Here is a 19,448-nt window from a genome sequence, read left to right on the forward strand (position 1 = left end):
TCAGTGTCCCCTCGACGATCACCAGTGGTGTACGGCCAGTGTAGGAGATCGCTCCCCACACCATGATACCGGGTGTTGGCCCTGTGTGCCTCGGTCGTATGCAGTCCTGATTGTGGCGCTCACCTGCACGGCGCCAAACACGCATACGACCATCATTGGCACCAAGGCAGAAGCGACTCTCATCGCTGAAGACGACACGTCTCCATTCGTCCCTCCATTCACGCCTGTCGCAACACTACTGGAGGCGGGCTGCACAATGCTGGGGCGTGAGCGGAAGACGGCCTAACGGTGTGCGGGACCGTAGCCCAGCTTCATGGAGACGGTTGCGAATGGTCCTCGCCGATACCCCAGGAGTAACAGTGTCCCTAATTTGCTGGGAAGTGGCGGTGCGGTCCGCTACGGCACTGCGTAGGATCCTACGGTCTTGGCGTGCATCCGTGCGTCGCTGCGGTCCGGTCCCAGGTCGACGGGCACGTGCACCTTCCGCCGACCACTGGCGACAACATCGATGTACTGTGGAGACCTCACGCCCCACGTGTTGAGCAATTCGGCGGTACGTCCACCCGGCCTCCCGCATGCCCACTATACGCCCTCGCTCAAAGTCCGTCAACTGTACATACGGTTCACGTCCACGCTGTCGCGGCATGCTACCAGTGTTAAAGACTGCGATGGAGCTCCGTATGCCACGGCAAACTGGCTGACACTGACGGCGGCGGTGCACAAATGCTGCGCAGCTAGCGCCATTCTACGGCCAACACCGCGGTTCCTGGTGTGTCCGCTGTGCCGTGCGTGTGATCATTGCTTGTACAGCCCTCTCGCAGTGTCCGGAGCAAGTATGGTGGGTCTGACACACCGGTGTCAATGTGTTCTTTTTTCCATTTCCAGGAGTGTAGTTTACTACATTTATGAGAAACCCATTGAAGCATTAAGATATTCAAATGGGGTTCACAATAGTGTTGTTGCATTGTTTACATTTTTAAATATCCTGGCAGTTAACTGTTGTACATATATACATGCATACATTAATACTTGTTCCGTAGATCGTGAATACAACATTTGGAATGTGTTTCTTTAATGTAAGTTCTGTTTACACTTTAGCTAATTTGGATTTAATAATGGTCATAGTGCCTCAGACTTATTCATATGTCCTAAAATGAACTTATCATTTGATTTTTTTGGCAGTTTTAACAATACTTTTAAATATAACTTCGTAATGTCTCACATATTTAATAAGATCGGGGTTTTATTGTGTTTCAGCTCTTTATGTAGCTCTCTTTTTCTCTCACTAAATATTTTGAATCATGGAGGAATTCAGTTCAGTTTACTTTTGACATTTTGGTGCCATTTTTGGCTGGGAATGAGCCACTGAATACAGTTAGAAAACTCCTTAAAACTATCACAGTTCTTAGTACTTGGCACACTATTATCTAGGTATCATCTTACAGCAGCTATCCTTTCAAGGAACAGGTTAAAGTTATTTTTGCAAAAGTTTCTTTTCATGTAACCGTCCTTAAAATTATTTATTATTATTATTTATTCCTAGCAGCTGAATAAACAATGCAGAATAATCAGAAATTCCTAGGCCTAAACAGGCATTGTTTTCTCTGTCAAACGTGCAGTTTGTTGACATATTTGTGTATACAGGCAGCTGTATGGCCATTTTCTCTAGTGATTTAACAAAAATTTAGTTTAAAAGCAGAGTTCTGAACTAAGTCAATAAACTTTTTTGAGCTATGGTGACTTATCACATTTACATTGAAATCATCTCCTGTTATTATATTTTTCTTCCTTTCTTTGTTAACTTTATCTAGAAGACACTGGAGTTTGAATTAGAAATTTATATTTATTGCAGCTACTTCGAGGGATTCTTAAACTGATATGTCTATTTTGTTCATCTCTTTTACTTCAACACAGCAGATTTCAAAAGAGTATTGCTCATTTAAGTACCAGTAATCAAAATCCATTTTTATTCAATATGTTAAGCAGGTATCCACAAGTATCCATCAGCCTCTGTGAGATCTCTCTCCTCTACAAAAGCTTCTTGCTACACTGAAACATTCTAATATATTTAAAATTTTTACAGAGTCACTGATCAGTGTTCATTTGGGCAGACAGCTTTGACAGTTTTGCTTTCATTGAGGATAAATTGCAATTTTGTTACTAGCTGCCTTCAAACATTTATATTCCAAAGCACTAAGCAATTTTTCAATTTTGTTTATCCTTCTAAGCACAACTTTTCATAGGTTTCTCACCTCTGTATTTACTTCATACCAACTTCTACTAAAAAATCCTTCAGATGCCATGGTGATTAAATTCCTTTCATGTTGAGGTAAATGGCTCCTTTGCTTCTTCTTTTGCTTCTTTTGTCGTTGCTGTTTCTTCGTCTGCTATTGCCGTTACTTCTTCCCTTGTTGCTTGTGCTTCTGATGATAAGGGCTCTGTTTCTGGGAATGGTGATGCCTGATGCTGCTGCCACTGGCGATTGTGGCCCTGCTGTTTTCACTGATAGTGTTGGTTCTGCTGTTGGTTGGGATGATGATGTTGCTTCTTCTGTTGCCTCTCGTGATAATGGTTTCGCTTCAGTCGATGCTCGTTTTGCTGCCACTGATGATGGCTCTGCTATACCAGCCGATGGCGATGGTTCTGTTCCTGATAATAATAGTGCTTCAGCTGTTTTTACTTGTCCTTTTGCTGTGTTCTGATGCCCTCAGTAATGAAGGTGCGTTTAATCTGCTTCCGCCGGTCAATTTCTTAAGAAAACAGTTTTCAAAGTAGCTTATGACTATACACTGTGTTTTTCATTTCCACCATGGGTGCTGTGCGTTTCTTTCCAGTCTGTACTTCACAAGTCCCGTAACTGTGTGGACACACAATATAACATTTCTGGGCTTCGGTAAATCAATAATTTTCACGCAGAAAATAAGTTTTTGGGTGGGCAACATTCCTTCTTGTGTGAACACATTTTACGGTGTCGTCGCCTTTCGTTCCATCGATTCAGTGTAAATCGACGTTGTTAGCAACTTGTCCGTGTAGGTCCAAAGATCTAAGTTTTTTTCAGTGCCTGGCATAGCAACTTCTGTGATTGTTTGTTTCTGATCAGCTGTTTACTATTGTGTTGATATGATAGAGACGTGGTGGTGTTTGTACTGCATACATGTTTTGGATCAAGAAGTGTCTGTGAAATATTATACGTGACAGCATCTTATGTGGAAAGCAAGAGCTTCAGTAAAGAAATGCGTAGACAGCTGTTTGAATGTAACTATCTCGTTCACCGACAGTGAAAATGTTGTGACACGTAATGAACGCGAACGAACATTATCGCGGCATTTACATGAAATACGTTTCGTTTGCGTTCAATGCAAAGGATGATACAGAGAGTTACTGTCGGAAGAGTGCTGTTATTTGGCGCTTTGCTGAGTTTTGTCATTTTTGTACTTCTTTTTGAGTCTCAGATTCTACAAGTAAGAGAGAGTACTAAGGATTTAGGTAAGAACAGTGGAATTATGGGCTTCGTACGGTAATTCTTTATGATGTAATAACTACATGTTACCTTAATCTTTACAGAATATCTTGTAGCAAGTCTTCACCAAAGAAATGCTGAGAATCATCGAATTTTCAACAATAGACCAGAAGAGTCAATGTTTACGGACATGGTCATTATTTATAACCGTGTGCCGAAAACAGCATCAACCAGTTTTGTTGGCGTAGCATACGAGCTTTGTAAACAAAATGGATTTCATGTTCTTCATATTAACATTACAGCTAATATGCATGTACTGACGTTGGCAAATCAGGTAAACATTATTTTCCATTTTTATGGATGTTGATAATACCAGTTCACTGAATTGATGAGCTGCAAGCAGTAGTGTGTGTGATGAATGTTGTATGGTATCCACTTAGTTGATATGTTTGGAATTTGTCTGCACAACTAATAGAGTTAGATAGAATAATAAAATGTTCCTCATCTTGGAAATACGGAAGCGTCCGATCCCGCCCGTCTGCTTTGACCCATGACGCCACAAATACGGCGGAAACGATCATAAACCACGATTCCAGTATGGCGCATATAAAGTCGGTACGTACACATTATGAGGACGAAAAACAAACATACACACTTTCCACAAAAAGCCTAATAACACTAATGGGACAAGCGCGGGAAATAGGGGGTTTTTGGGCGAGGGCAAACTAAATATAAACAAATTTAGACACCCACCCCCATACAAAACCACACAAAACGACGAAAAAAACCGACGTCACAAAACTCCCCAAATACCACTAAACACAATATCATCTGCAATCGGACACTTCCCTTGACCTATATAGGTCAACAGCAGCTCCCGATCCCATAAATTAGGATCAAACACTTCTCTTGGCATATATAGTTCAAAAACATCTATCGATACCAATATCAACATACACAGACACACATTGGTATCGAACACTTCCCTTGACCTGCGCACTGTTAATTTTATCCGTCATATCCATTAATGAACATAAACAACAGATTAATTTTAGTGAAATTACCACACGATGTACTGCGAACAACACTAAATTAACGTTCACACAAAATCGTTAACTCACTGAAATGAATTCCACTAAAACACAGCCGACACTCTAATAATTCTGGATAATGAGCAAAAGCAAACTGAGCCCATTACTCCACACAAACGAAAACCCTGAACATACCACCAGAGAGCACAACAAACCACAACACGACGACATCTACAAACACGCCTCACTCACAAACCAAACTCCGTGCCGTCATGACGTCACACACGCCAACACCCTTACGTCATGGGTCAAAGCCGACGCGCGGGATCGGACACTTCTGTCGACCCCTCATCTTTGTAACTGTCAATCTTTTGGGTGCCATTCTGACCACTCTGCCGTGATATATCTCATGTGTCACTCATGTACCAATAGTTTAATATTAACGTAATGCAGCATTATTCCGGATGATCAGCCATCCATAGACGTGGATGTAATTTTCATTGAATTTTAGGGAAGTGTGATTGGCCGATCACTGTTTGTCATGTATATTAAAGATTTAGTGGACAACATTAATTGCCGTCTCAGATTTGTCACAAAAATTGTAGTAATCTATGGCTAGAATGTGGTACTAGAGTCTCCTTGAAATCTTGGTTATGGTGACAGACTGATCTGTAGCATAGCCTGAGGTCTGGCCTAGGTTGGAATCTGATACTTTGTTTAAGATTGAATTCCAACTATAGATTATGATAACAGAGTAATCTTTAGCAAAGCCTAATTTTTACGTGCATGCCATGTTTAATGCATTTTTTGCCAATGAGTAATGCAAGTTTCATCATAAAAAAAGATCAGAAAGATTGTATTACCTAATGGACAAGACTGCACCAAGCATTTTGATGCATATTGTCTATACATATTGTGTGCCAGTATCTGGGAGTAACAGTGTATAGACATATTAATTTCAAGGGTTGTATGGGTTCAGTTGTAGATAAAGCATTAACAAGGTTATATTTATGAGTAAAATACTGGGGAACTGTAGGTCACAAAAAAAAAAAGAGATTGCCTCCAAAATACTTACACAATCTGCAATGAGGGCAGGCAGCAAAGGACGGTGATGTGAATACTTACAGTCTTGTTTGGCTTGTGGGAAAGAGTAATGGATATGCTGAAAAATCTCAACTGACAAAAGAAAGTGTCATATATCTTGTTAAAAAATCACTTGTAAAAATTCAAGGTTTTCAGGGTGGAATCTATTGATTTTTCAGTTTCCCATGTATCACTCACATAGAAACAGTAAATTCATCAAAATAAACCTTTGTTTGCATCTCTATTCACAGAAACTAGTGTTAACAAGCGAAGTAGTAGCTTTCTCATTTATGCAGAGATAAGAGGGGGAGAGAGAGAGAGAGAGGGGGGGGGGGGGGAGGAGTTGAAGACACAATACTGAAACCAAATGCAGTCTCAGACTTGAACCTTACAAACATTCCATTTTAATGATTCAGTGGATGCAACTTTTCCTTTTGGCATATTGGCCAGTTTTCTCACTGTAACCCATTCCAGGTGTTGATGTTCGTCTATTGGTAATTGTTAGCTCTCCACTCACAGCCTGTTGTTGAGATCCCCATTATTTTGGAATGTGATTGCCAGCATGGGAATCATGTCTTGAATTTTAGTCCTCTCAGGACCTTTTTTTGCATTGAATGCCCATGCTATATGCCTGTCCTGTCTGCTTCCACCAGGAATATTTTGTATGTGTGCTCAGCAAACTGCATGAGTAAATGTGCTGCAGATACTGTTCTGTGGTGTAACAAGTCTTTAGTATTACCAAAATAATGACCAGTATTTAACAGTCCAACTAGTGTGAATGGTGAGTGGAAGGCTGCGTGTGGTTGTGACCATTCACATTCGGTGAACCATTAACCATTGGATAACCTTATTTGCAAGACAAATCTTTCAAACTGAACTTTGACAATTTAGATATGCAGAAGTTTAAAACTTATTTTGCACCTAATAAATCCAACTTGAATAATCTTGAAATAGATGGTTCTCAGTAATGTCTGTTAAATTTTAAGATTAGTGTGGGGTGAAAATAAAATTAACTGGCACCAGAAAGGATCAAACCACAAACCCATATTTTAAAAAGTCAAAGGCAATTATAGCAGCACTGTGTGAATGACTGCTGATGTCTGTCACTTTATACTGCCACTCTAGTAATTCATAAGCAACGGACTAGGCACATTTCCTGGGCCAGGCACTGTCCATATTCAGACCCACAGTATGCCACAGTCATCTTTTGCATCATTGCTGAGCAATGATTGCTATCCATTGTTGCCAGAAAAACACCCCGCTTCTCAACAGTACACCGCAATCCACTTCCCAAGTTCTCTCCAGTTCTCAAGCGCAATCTAACTGGAGGGGTAGCATAACAGACAGTTTAAAGTCTGAGGTTGTGATGGAGAATGTGTGTGCCAAATAATGATACATTTTGGACAATGAGAATTGTGTGTTAATTTGTATTTGAACCTATTTTAAAGCAAGAACATCATATAGAACAAGTGTAGCATTGAGTGTAAATATTTAGGAGTAAAGGAGACCACTCACCGAGTAGCAGATGTGCTGAGTCATCAAGAGGTCCACACAGAGGAGGATGAAAAATTATCAGGATTGCAGTTTCGTATGTATACTGGGGGCAAGGAATGTTTCAGGTGGGATGGGTGAAGAGAAAAAGAGGTGGAAATCAGGAGGAGGAGTTGGGGATTGGTAGCTGGTGGCTTGGAGAGAGGCAGCAGGTGCACAGGGTGGAATACAGGAGGAAAGTGTGGCAGGTGCACAGGCTAGGCATGTGACACACAGGTAGAGAGGCCAGTGAGGTATAGCACACAATGAAATTGATGTGGAGGTGTGGATGAGGAGGAGGTGACAGGACAGAGGGAGGGGAAGCTGTCAGGTAGACAGTGTAGGGACAGTGGGTTAGTGGAGATAGAGGCCAGGAGGATTATGGTAGTGAAGGACGCATTGCAAGGCTAATTCCTATAATTCCCATCTTCATAGTTCAGGAAAGCTGAAGTTGGAGGGGAGGATCCAGATGGCAAGAACTGTGGATCAGCCATTGAACTGGTGACCTTGCCTGTGATAGAATAGGATAAGCCTGTGTCAGGACTGGTGTAGGATGTGCTGGGTGGGTGAATCAAGCTCGTCATGCAATTTTGTGAATCTGTGGGATGGTAGGTTTTATTACACATTTTCTTAAAGAGGTGTTTGTTTATTCGCATGACAAGGGCCTGTTAATTGCCGAAATTAGCAATCAGAAATAGCTCTAAGTGTGTCATTCGCAGTTTGCAGTCCACTTGTCCAAATCTCAGCTCACTGTAGCCGAAAAACAAATTCCTACTCACTACTTTGGGGCAGAGAGGAAAAGATAGTAAAAAAATTAAAAGTTCACTGTTTATAGTATTTGTATATATATTCAAAATCTTTAATTTCACATGCATAACTTTCTCATAGATCAGATAAATATTAATAATGTCCTAGCAGCTGGCACAGTTCAGGATCTAAATCTCCTCAATACTCCATTAACAATAAAATCACTTTCTGTGACTTATTGTTTGAATAATTCAAAAGACATTTAAGTTCATGTAGAAGTGGAAGGTAATAATACTCCACTCACCAAGCAGATTTAGAATATGAGTGGCATACATGAACTGTCAGGCTGACACAGATGAGGCATTTAACTACTTGCAGTTCACACAAAAGTTCAAATTCCACCAGTTCTGATAACATGTGATCTTAATGTTTCTGACGATCCTCCAAAAGATGTCTGTACATAGTCATTTGAGGCTCACTTTCACAGTTGCAGTTAACAGCACAACACAATCCATTGCGAAACTTGGCACTGACTTATTCACTGATGTTGACACACACAGCTGACAAAAACCAATGAGTAAATGAATCCCTGAGGCAGCACTGGGATTGCTTATATAACCTCACAAAGCAGAACGAACAGTTCTAAACTGTCAGTGCATCTGACTCAGTGCTCTAAGAAAAAGCCCTCACAGAACACTAAATTAGTGATAACTTCTTGAATTGGGATTATATTGACTCTCTGAATTTTTCCTAGTGTAGGTGCCATGATTAACAAACATTTTATTTTTATATCTTAATAAATATTGTTGCAGTATTTTTTTAAAGAGAACTTTACCCTCTGAACTGTCCATTTGGTCTTCACTGCTCCCTTTTTCAATTGTATCAATCTTCTTGAAACATGGTACATCACTGATTTGAAAAAGATTTCTGTTACATGTTAAGAACATCATCAGTGAATATATACACTACTGTAAATATCCTGAATGTGTTGAAAAATTTCCTGCAGGGGGTGTGATTATTATGTCTGCATATCAGTGTCTGAACTCTCTGCAATATAAGAATAATGCATAGGCCCACTGTGCAAACCACCATACTGTGCCTGCTGTAAGGACCTTGTACCACTACTAGTCATTCCCTTTCCTGTTCCACTTGTAGATAGAGCGAGAGAAAACTGACTGACTGGATGCCTCCATATGAACCCAAATTTCTCTTGCCTTGTCTTTTCGATCCTGTCAACAAATGTGGAAAGGTCGTAAGATCATTGTGCAGTCAGCCACAAATTCTCTCAATTTTCTCAACAGTATTTTGTGAGAAGAATATTGTCTTCTTTCCAGTGACTCCCATTTGAGTTCATGGCACATTTCTATAATAACTCATGTTGCTCTGATCTACTGGTAACAAATCTAGCAGCGTATGTCTGAATTGCTTTGACATCTTCGTTTAATCTGCCCTCCACAAACAGTTGAGCAGTACTCAAGAACAGGTCTCACTATGCTCCCTATATGCTGTCTCCTTTTTAGATGAGTTGCACCTTCCTAGAATTCTCGTGATAAACCAAAGTTTGCCAGTTGCCTCCCCTTCACCATCTTGCATCATTTTTGTCTAAATATTTAATCAACTTGATTGTGTGGAGCAGCACCCTGCTAATACTTTATTTGAACTTTACATGATTGTTTTTCGTATTTGTCTGCATTAACTTACGTTTTTCTACATTTAAAACAAACTGCCACACCAAGTAGAAATTCTGCCTAAATCTGCCTATAGATACTCAGTGACAACACTTCCCATAAACTACGATCTCATCAGCAAACAGTCACACATTGATGCCCACCTATCCGTCAGGTCGTTTACATATATAGAGGACAAGAGCACTCTCACCATGCTTCTTTGTCTTTCATGAATACTCACCATCCATGACATGTTTTCCAGTAATTTCTTTGGAATATTATTCCAGATGCAGCAAAAAACGTCAAAGCTAGTTACAAACTCAATCTGTGAGCAATGCAGGAATGCCGTGTTGCTGCCCCAGGCAAGGTCTTAGCAAAGATGGGACATGTCTTTGCCTTCATCTGACCTAATATTCGATATCACATGTGTATCTGCACCTTGTGGGCGATTCTGTCTGTATAGTGTAGTTTGTATTTACGTTGTTAGTGATGAGTGTGAAATGAAAAGGAGAGAAAGGCTGAAATAAATTACAGAGCAGCAAATAGTGTACTTCTCTCTAATAGCTCCAACGGTGCTGCCGAGCTTGACATCCCCGTCTGATAGTCAGGTCGTCAAAAGTACTGTATACTCCCTCAGTCTATGAGTCACTACAGAGAAGAATGTAACTCAGATGATTAGCAAATGCATACTAAAAAGGGGAAGTAATTTATTCTCTATGTCACATACTTATAGACTTCATCACTCAAAATATGGAAAGAGTCAGAAAGCTGTCATTCATATGGAGTACCATATAACTCAGCATTTGATAACAAATATCTCTCTCAAAAGAAGTGTCACTTAGTATTTAAAATCAAATTTGCAGAATAATAATTAAAAATAAACATCAGTTAATAGTGGTATCAAGGGCAATATTACACAGACAGATAGTTTTCAGTGAATGATGTTATGAGAGAATGAACACTTCATAAATTTAACTTGTTATGAAAAATGATAAGTCTTTGTTAGCGAAAAGTCCATGATCATCCAAATTGAACTAATCCAATTTGGGAAGCAAATTAGTGGAATTTGAGATGCAAAATGTTATACAACAAATATAATTTACCCCTATCAGGGGAAAATGTGGAAAATTGCACGCAGGTGGGTGAGACACCTAATAATATCATGAGAAAGTGTGTGTGAATAAGAAATTTTAGTTCAGCGTAGTAATTAATCTTAAACTTCGACCTGACTTGAGTTACTTTTTATACTTAAATTATATAATTCACATCTAAAGATAATTTTGCATATATTTGATTACCAAAACACTATTTTTCTAATAATATAGTTTTATTTTTTTTATGACAATCCATTTAGCAACATCGATCTTGAAAAATGAAAATTAGTAACTACAATTGTTAATGTAAATGAGTCAAAAACCACTTTACAGTGAAATTAATATTATGATGCTTTAGTTTTCATGTAAACAAAAATTTCTGTTTTCATTTTTAATTTTTCTTATTTTATCATTGATAATTCAATCGACAGTTATACAAGGACAGGATGCTGGTAATTTTTATATTGTCAAAATTTGCAACTTTCATTATTAATTATTAGGTGCATAAATCTTTATATAAATAATTATTTCCAGAAAACATTATGTAAATTATACATGAAAAGTACGTACATTGTAACTTAAATAGTGGCAACACTGCTGTGGAGATACTACGCAATGGAATCTACTATTGTCGCTGATAGCATACATTGTTGACATACCTACCTTACCTCCAAGAAAATGGACTCACCCGTCCCACGTCACTGGCATGTGCACAATCGAGTGAAACACAGTCTCTTGTGAGCGAGTAGTCAAATGTAACAGTGTCACTATGTTTTTGAAACAGGAACAATGGAGATGGATCAAGATTGAATGTACCAGAGGTTGTACAGCATGACAGTGTCATCAAGGTCTTCAAGAGGCATGCGGGGAACCGGCATTGCCATGTAGAACAGTGGCACATTGGGTAAGAGCCTTCAACGAAGGTCGGCAAACTATGGCAGACATGCATTGGGCAGGCCATCCTAGCATCTTTGAAGAAGAAGTGCATGCTGTTGCCGCATTAGTGGACAGTGATCGACACGATACGATTCATGAGCTTGCCCATGAAACTGGATTAGTGCATACGACTGTGCTTCACATCCTGTAGGAATGCCTGGGCATGCAAAAAATTGCATCACGGTGGGTTCCGCATGACTTCAGAACTGTTCCAGAGATTTTGACAGGCAGTAGATCGGTCCATTCGCACCATCAACAAAACAGGATCTCTTAATGGTATACTACACCTTCCACATCTCTGGCAATGGGTTCTACACAACACTGGTTATTACCTTGAAGGACAGTAGCAGGTGGAAACATGTAACTCTTTTTGTATCGATTGTGAATAAATAGTTGCCACTACTTAAGTTCCAACCCTCGTGATTTCAGTTAAGATAGTTGTAGTAAAATTCCTCATATTCTATTAGGATCTGGAAGCTACGTACATAAAAATTATATAACTTATGACTATTATCTCTTATACCTAGTCTTCTGTGATTTAAATCTCAGCCTCATATACTGGATGATTCAAGAGAAATGTCACATTATATGTGAGGTGATTCAACATCTGAAAATAAATTGAAAAAGTCCTATGAACATGTGTCCGACTTTCTGTTTTTACAGGACTGGAGCAGGTTGAAGACTACACACATCCATAAATGAATATAAAGACAATTGTGAATATTACTTACTAAAATGCAACTCAATTCTTAAGTAAAAATCCAAATGTCTTATCTTGTGTGAATGGTACACCAATCTGTGACTATTTATGCATATAGACTATCATGAAATGTCTGTGTGTTTTATTAGTTGTAGCAGAAATAATTTTGGAATAATATTAAGACATTTGTAATGTACCGAACATTTGGAGCTACCAGTTTCCATAAATACATTGGAACAAATACTAAGAGAACTTCATTTGAAAAAACTTTTGTACATTTTCCATCATAATAACTACAATACAAGGAAATTGAACATGTTTACTTTTTGTGAGAAAATAAGTTATTTATTTAGGGAAAAGAGAGAGAGAGAACTAAATAAATAGACCGTAGAATGTAATTATATCTGTTTCTATCCTACAGCTTGTATGCCACTTTGTGGACAATTCCTGTTTATATTTACACATTTTTCTTCTTCTTTTACAGTTGCAGTTTGTACAAAATATTTCATACTGGAATAGTATAAAGCCAGCATTTTATCATGGTCACATGGCCTTTTTAGATTTTGGAAGGTAATTAGTTTTATGTGCTATTGTCTTACATAATTATTACATATTGCTATGTGTACTGAAAAATCTTTGTTGTTTCTCACATCAGATACTTTTTATTTTATGTGTATAGTTGAATGCATAGTATCTTCAGTTTTTTGGGGGTGTACATATTTGTTGGTATCAGATTTGCATTCTGTAGAAATTCTCACTTTGTTTCTGTATATCTAATCTCTGTTTTGCACTGTTAATTACTTGTCTGGCTTCTGTGATCAAATACTGTGTACAGTTTGTGAATGCCCTATAATTGTATATAGCAGAAGAGAAACTGCATACAGTATCAGTAATTACACAGTGAAAATTCCCTAACAAGTGAGATGGCATACTGGCTGTTATACTTGACTATCATTGAATAGGAGTTGGTTTCATATTCCTCCCAGGCTTGTCTATTTCTTTCGTAAGTTACTTCAGATGGCTGTCAGAACCCATACTCACTTCCTTCCACCCACCTTCTCCAAATGAATCAAGAGCTGATTTCTAATGCCCCTGTTGGAAGTTTAACCTTCCTTCCTAAAATGTGTTGTGTGATATACCTTCAAGTTATTTGGTCCCATAAATTTTTCCTCCAGAAACTATCTATACCAATTAGTTTAAACTTGTCCACTTTTTGTGGATAGTTCTCTGTACACAAAAACACATCTTCACAATGTTGACAACAAGATTTCATAACACCTGCAAATACCTCTTTTGATCTGTTTTTCCCATTGGAAATTCACTGATGTTATTGTGTGTTCCAACTAGAAAACTGGATACTATGGGAAAAAAATGTATCATTGGAAAAAAAAGAGATCATGGGAGCTGACTCACTATTCTAAAGTGTTTTATATGAAGAAATGTCTGTCTGGAGTGCCCGTCAGCTGCTCTGCACTAGCAGTAACTTAAAATTTCTTTGGTGGTAGGTGAGTCACTGGGTTTTTACATTGAGTCTACTACCTCTTGTCTCAGAGTTCAAAGGCAATATGCATGTCTCATCCTTTGTGACAGTTGATAAGCGGAAAGGGTAGTCCCTGCCATCACATGTCAACATCGCCTGATTAATTACCAACTGTTCTGACTTGTGTTTGTTTATCAGAGCCCCATTTTGAAGATACTTCATGCATCTTCCATTTTCAGTTTTTCTTGTAGGATGGTGTGCACAGTTCCCATTGAAATTCCTGCTTTGGCGGCAACATCTCTTGCGCCTAACTGTCAGTCCCCCATACCCATTTGCTCCTGTCATGAAATTATGTAGTCAGTCAGGCTGCTGCACTAATTTGTAGTGCCATGGCATTCGGCCTTCTTTGAACTGTCCCAGCTGTGCACAAACAAATACTATTAAGCTAAATCGATCAAGTGGCCGGAGTTGAAGGTTTCTATCTACAGCTTCAAGGAGCAACAAAAATTTTATTTTCAGTATTTCATATAATTATTGACCAAATTTAAAATTCTGTTGTGATCTCTTCATTAAGAAGTATAACTTTATGTTAAAGATTTAACCCAGTAAGACAAGATTAAAGTTAAAAACTGTTTATATGTGTTGATACAGTCTAACTTGCTGTGTGCAGATTACCCAGACTATATTCTTCCAGTGTTTGAGAATAAGAGTATGTAACAACTTCCAACAAACCTTAATTTCAAACCTTTTAGAAACTTTTTCTTGCTGACAATTTCCACAAAATAATGAAAGGGAGAAAGTTAGTCAGTCAGGGCACCCTTAACAATTTAGAGAAATCATGGGAAACCTAAATCTGGTTAGCCTGAACAGGATTTGAACCATCTTCCTCCTGAATTTGAGTCCAGCATTTTAACAGTCCTCCCACCACTTCCCACCCCATCCTCCTCTACCACACACGCCAGTGTCTATGAGCTATGCAGATGGGAATTGTCCTTACAGCTAATCCTTTAATCCCTCAAATCTTCCTGTCTTGTCTCCACTACCTTCCATCCGTGCCCCCATCCCACCACCCCTCCAACAGTCCCCATGACCCCCACAACACTCATTTTACATTCACACTCTCCCCTCTGCAGTCTCTCTTGTTCTGGTCTATTTACCTCTCCCATTTCATTTGTGGATGTCATTCTGCTCTACATGTAACTCCCCCTGCCTGCACCAAATCAAGCTCATTGGCACCACATTCCTATCGCATGCACTTGCTGCCTCTCTCTCCCAGTCTTCAGCAACCCTTTCCTTCAACCCTTCCTCCCACTGCCAGCTTCCCTTCTCCCCTTTCCCAGTCAATATGATACAGCCCCCTCCCCCTTCTCATCAAGCTGAAATGACTACACAGTGTAGTCAGCCAGGACACTTTATTGCTCTGCAGGTGCGTGTGTGCATGTGAGTTCTTAGCAGCATTTTCATCTTTTTTGTGTAAGCATCAATGCCTTAACCATACAGCAACTTGTTACATTTACTACTTTCATTATGTGTATTCCACCAAGGGTTCCTGTTACCACATTTAGAAACCATACCTTGCTTAAGTGAAGATAGCAATTAATCCGATTCTTTTTTAGGTGTTCCATTTCGGTTTTGTTTACCATTTGCCATTAAAATCTGCCCTACAGGCACAAATTCTTGGTGAGTCATGCTCTAGCAGCTGAAGAACATAATAAACATTGTTTTGACCTTTCATTTAGCAGCTCTTGCCCATGTTTTGTTGCTAATGTTGATGAATATTAGGAAACTAGAAATGGCCTGCACTATTTCAATAAAATTTGCATTAGCATCAATTCGCGACTTCTTCTGCTCTTAGGTGAGAAACTTTGCTACAAATATTGCCCTCACTGTTGCTTCCTCAGATCATCCAGTTTGATTTGTGTGAACAACAGTTTTCTTAATATGTGACTACTCTGCTGTCATTCAACTTGTCAAACATAGTTTATCCTGGAGAAAATCCTGCACATATTGCACAAGCTTCCTCGTGAAAAGATCTTCAGTCCTTGGGACATCATCCAGTAACTCCGAGTCCTTGCTAATTTCTGTGGACTGCTCAGACACAGTCATCCCAGTACACACTCTTCATGATTTCACATGTTTCTAATGTGAGTTTCCCACATACTTGCTACACATTTCTTCATTGTTTAATAGTGAAGTGTGCAATGCACAGTGGCAACAAGAACCATCCTATAGTTTGTATAGCAGATTCCACATTTACAGAGGAAATTGTCAAGCCAGCCAGGATATAGTACTTTCAATTACTTGGAGATTGTACTGGTATACGCTGGAAAAATCATTCTGAGAACCTTCTGGATGAGCAGTGTAACCTCACAGATGGCAGAAGGTTGAGTGCAACAAATTTTCTGCAATTTTGATAGTTACAACAAATGATAATAATAATTATTGTAATAATAAAGCAGAAACATACTCCTTGTGATAATTTGACACTATTATGATTTAGTAAAATTAATGATTATAAGAAAACAGCATTTAAAAAAATTCAGGTTTTCATATTCAGCTTTGACTGAATTTTGTAAAAAAATTAAGGTAAAGCTGTCATAAACCTGAAGGCTTGTTTGGAAAGCACAGTGCTTTATAGGCATCGTCCTATTGAAGGTGGTATGTTGTTGCCTTATCCAGTCAGTTATTGATGGACCTATAGTTGAACATGGGCCCTGCATCATGTTGCAACTCAGCAGTTTTCATATTAAAAACATTGCCATGGTAAAATAATGATAAGTGACAGATTAAAATCCGAGGGCTGACTGGGGAGGAAACCCAAGATGTCTAGATCCGTAGTCTGACACTTCACCATTGGGCCATCAAGCCATATAATTCAAGTTGAAGTAAAATATGCAAAATCACTGAATATGGTCAAATTTAATCCACATGAGTTAGTGTTAATTCACCATGGGTCCAGTTAATTTACATGGGCTCTTGAGACATGAGCATTCTATCACTGACTTTAGATACATACTTCAGTCCTGCCCCCCACTGCTCCCCCCCCCCCACCCCCCCCCCCCCCCCCCATGAACCATTGAGCTTGATGTAGCAGAGTGACTTGCATTCCTCGACAGTGCAAATAGCTAGGCCAATATATTGTTCCTGAAGAAGGGCAGCAGCCTTTCCAGCAGTTGGAGGAGCACAGTCCAGATGATTAACTGATCTAACATTGTAACATTAATCAGCTTGACGTCACTGTCTTGGTAAGCAAACTATTGAAAACAAGGGGAAACTACAACCATCACATTTCCCAAGGACATGCAGCTCTACTGTGTGGCTTACTTATAATGGCAGCTTTTTTAGTAAAATATTCATGAGGTAAATTAGCCACCATTCAGGTGTCCGTGTGGGGACTACTCGCAGGAGGATGTTTCCATCATGAAAAACAAAACTGGTGTCCCATGGGTGTGTGTGGAATGTTGGATCCCTTAGTCGGGAAGCCTGGCTAGTGAATTTTAAAAGAGAAGGGGATAAGTTGAAGTTAGATATAGTGGAAGTTATGGAAGTGTGGCAACAGGAAGAACAGAATTATGATCAGGTGAGTACAGGGTCACTAACACAAAATCAAATTAGCATAATGCAGCAGTAGGTCTAATAATAAATAACAAAGTAGGAATATGAAAGAAGTATAAATGTGGGTAGGCTACTATGAACAACATAGTAAGTGCATTATTGCATCCAATATAGATGCAAAACCAACACCCCGACAGTATACAAATTTATATGTCTACTAGTTTCAAAGCTAATGAAGAGATTGAAAGAATACATGCTGTGATAAAAGAAATTCAGTCAATGAAAAATACAGAATGGAATAAATATAACAATACTTGCAACATATAGGATGCATGGAGTCGCAAATAGGCACATTGAAAAGTAGATTGTTGGATATTAATCAGCTCTTCCACACAGTAAGTAGCAATCTATCACAAAAGAAATTATTCAGGTAATTAAGGGAGATAATAATTTAACTGTATTGAAGGAATGGAATTTGAAAGTACAACAAGGAATGGATTGGAAAAACAGTAGGATAACATGAACTGGGGGAAAGAAATGAAAGGGAAAGTACCCTGGTAGAATATTGGATGGAGCACAATTTAATCATTGGATTAAGAATCATGAAAAAAGATTGTAAACAAGGAAGAAACTTGGAGAGAATGGAGGGTTTCGTATATATTATACAGCAGTAAGACAAAGATATCAAACGTAAGACAGATATCAAAACCAGATTTTAGACTGCAAAACATTTCCAGTTCCAGATGTTGACTGTGACCGTAAGTTATTGATTATGAACTGCTAATTAAGACTGAAGATATTGCAGAAAGGTTGGATATTAGGGAGATGGGATTCAGCTAGGTTGAAAGAACCAGAGGTTGTTGGACAATTGTAATGGAGCATTGGGCTATGAGTGATTAAAACTGGGGAAAGGAATACAGCAGAATAAGAATGGCTAGTTTGAGAGATGGAATAGCGAAGGTAACACAGGATCAAACAGGCAAGAAACAAGGCCCAGCAGATATTGTTGTACGATACACAAGACTGAATCCAACTGATGAAAGGAAATATAAAAATGCAGCAAATGAAGCAGGTAAAAGGGAAAATGTGTAAAAACGTGATTGACAGGAAGTGCAGAATGGCAAAGCAGGAATGGCCAGACAAGGAACTGAAGACTGTATATGCACACAACTATGGGAAAGGTAGGTGGCGAAGGTCCAGGAAAATTTAAAAATAACTTTCAAGAAAGGAGATGCTCCTATGAACTTTCAGACCTCGGGTGACAAGCCAGTACTAAGCAAAGAAGGGTAGGTGGGATGATGGATGGAATATACAGGGTGAAGTGAAATTCGTGCACTCAGGCTTTGCAGCACAACTCCCCACATGCAGGCAATAAAAATAATCTCTCACAAAACCCTCTGTGGGTCCGGGGGTTAGAATAGGCCCAAGGTATTCTTGCCTGTCGTAAGAGGCAACTAAAAGGAGCCTCACACTTTTCGTCCCTATGAGTTCAGGTCCCATTCTATGATTTGACCTGCCACTTTCAAAATTCTACAGAAGTGCATGCCATATGGGGAAGGACGCCTTACGTGGTGCAAAAGTTATCCATAGTGCCCTTAGATTCGACCTCCTGAATCTCTTGTCATTGCTTTACATCTCCACCTAGAATTCAACTATTAGGGCGAGGACACTTTCCAGGATATGTCATCGACTTCCATTGTCTCCTGCCCTCTTTCGACCCAATGACAATATTGGATTTCTCTGCACCCAATATCCAGCATGGTAGCCAGTCCGTTGTGATGGTGCCATCATTTACCCATTTGGTGGTAGCCCCCTGACAACACAGAGATCACACTGCTGATGCCTGAGCTGTAAACTCCCCATGTATGCCAAGGAGTAGATACCTGTCATCCTGGGGCATCAGGACTCCCAGCAATGGCAATCATGCCAGTTGGCCTTTGCTGTGGCTGAGTGGCGCCCGTGGGGAGAGCCCCTGATCAAGTGGGTGGCATCAGGGCAGATGACCCACAATGAAGCGAACTAAGTTGTCTCATGCTGGTAACTGTATGGCACCGGCAGTATCTAAGAAGGGCAAGATTGAATACAATGCCAACAGGTATGACCCTAAATCGTTTCCCTTCCTTGCTACATCATGGGAGGAATGTAGGGCTACAAAATGTAGAGCG

The 19,448-nt window shown here is 39.4% G+C and overlaps 1 protein-coding gene across 2 annotated transcripts in view; it reads left to right on the forward strand.

Moving 5' to 3' along the window:
- Nucleotides 1–3,074: 3,074 nt before the first annotated feature.
- Nucleotides 3,075–19,448, forward strand: part of LOC124798451 (heparin sulfate O-sulfotransferase) — an 85,905-nt gene continuing 69,531 nt past the window's right edge. For both annotated transcript variants that reach the window (XM_047261870.1, XM_047261869.1), the window contains exons 1-3: nucleotides 3,075–3,486; nucleotides 3,565–3,794; nucleotides 12,733–12,818. In XM_047261870.1, coding sequence (XP_047117826.1) covers nucleotides 3,357–3,486; nucleotides 3,565–3,794; nucleotides 12,733–12,818 — 446 coding nt within the window. In that variant the 5' untranslated portion in view covers nucleotides 3,075–3,356. The remainder of the gene's footprint in view (nucleotides 3,487–3,564; nucleotides 3,795–12,732; nucleotides 12,819–19,448) is intronic.

This window comes from Schistocerca piceifrons, chromosome 5, assembly GCF_021461385.2.
Source record: "Schistocerca piceifrons isolate TAMUIC-IGC-003096 chromosome 5, iqSchPice1.1, whole genome shotgun sequence".
Classification (NCBI taxonomy): Eukaryota; Metazoa; Arthropoda; class Insecta; order Orthoptera; family Acrididae; genus Schistocerca; species Schistocerca piceifrons.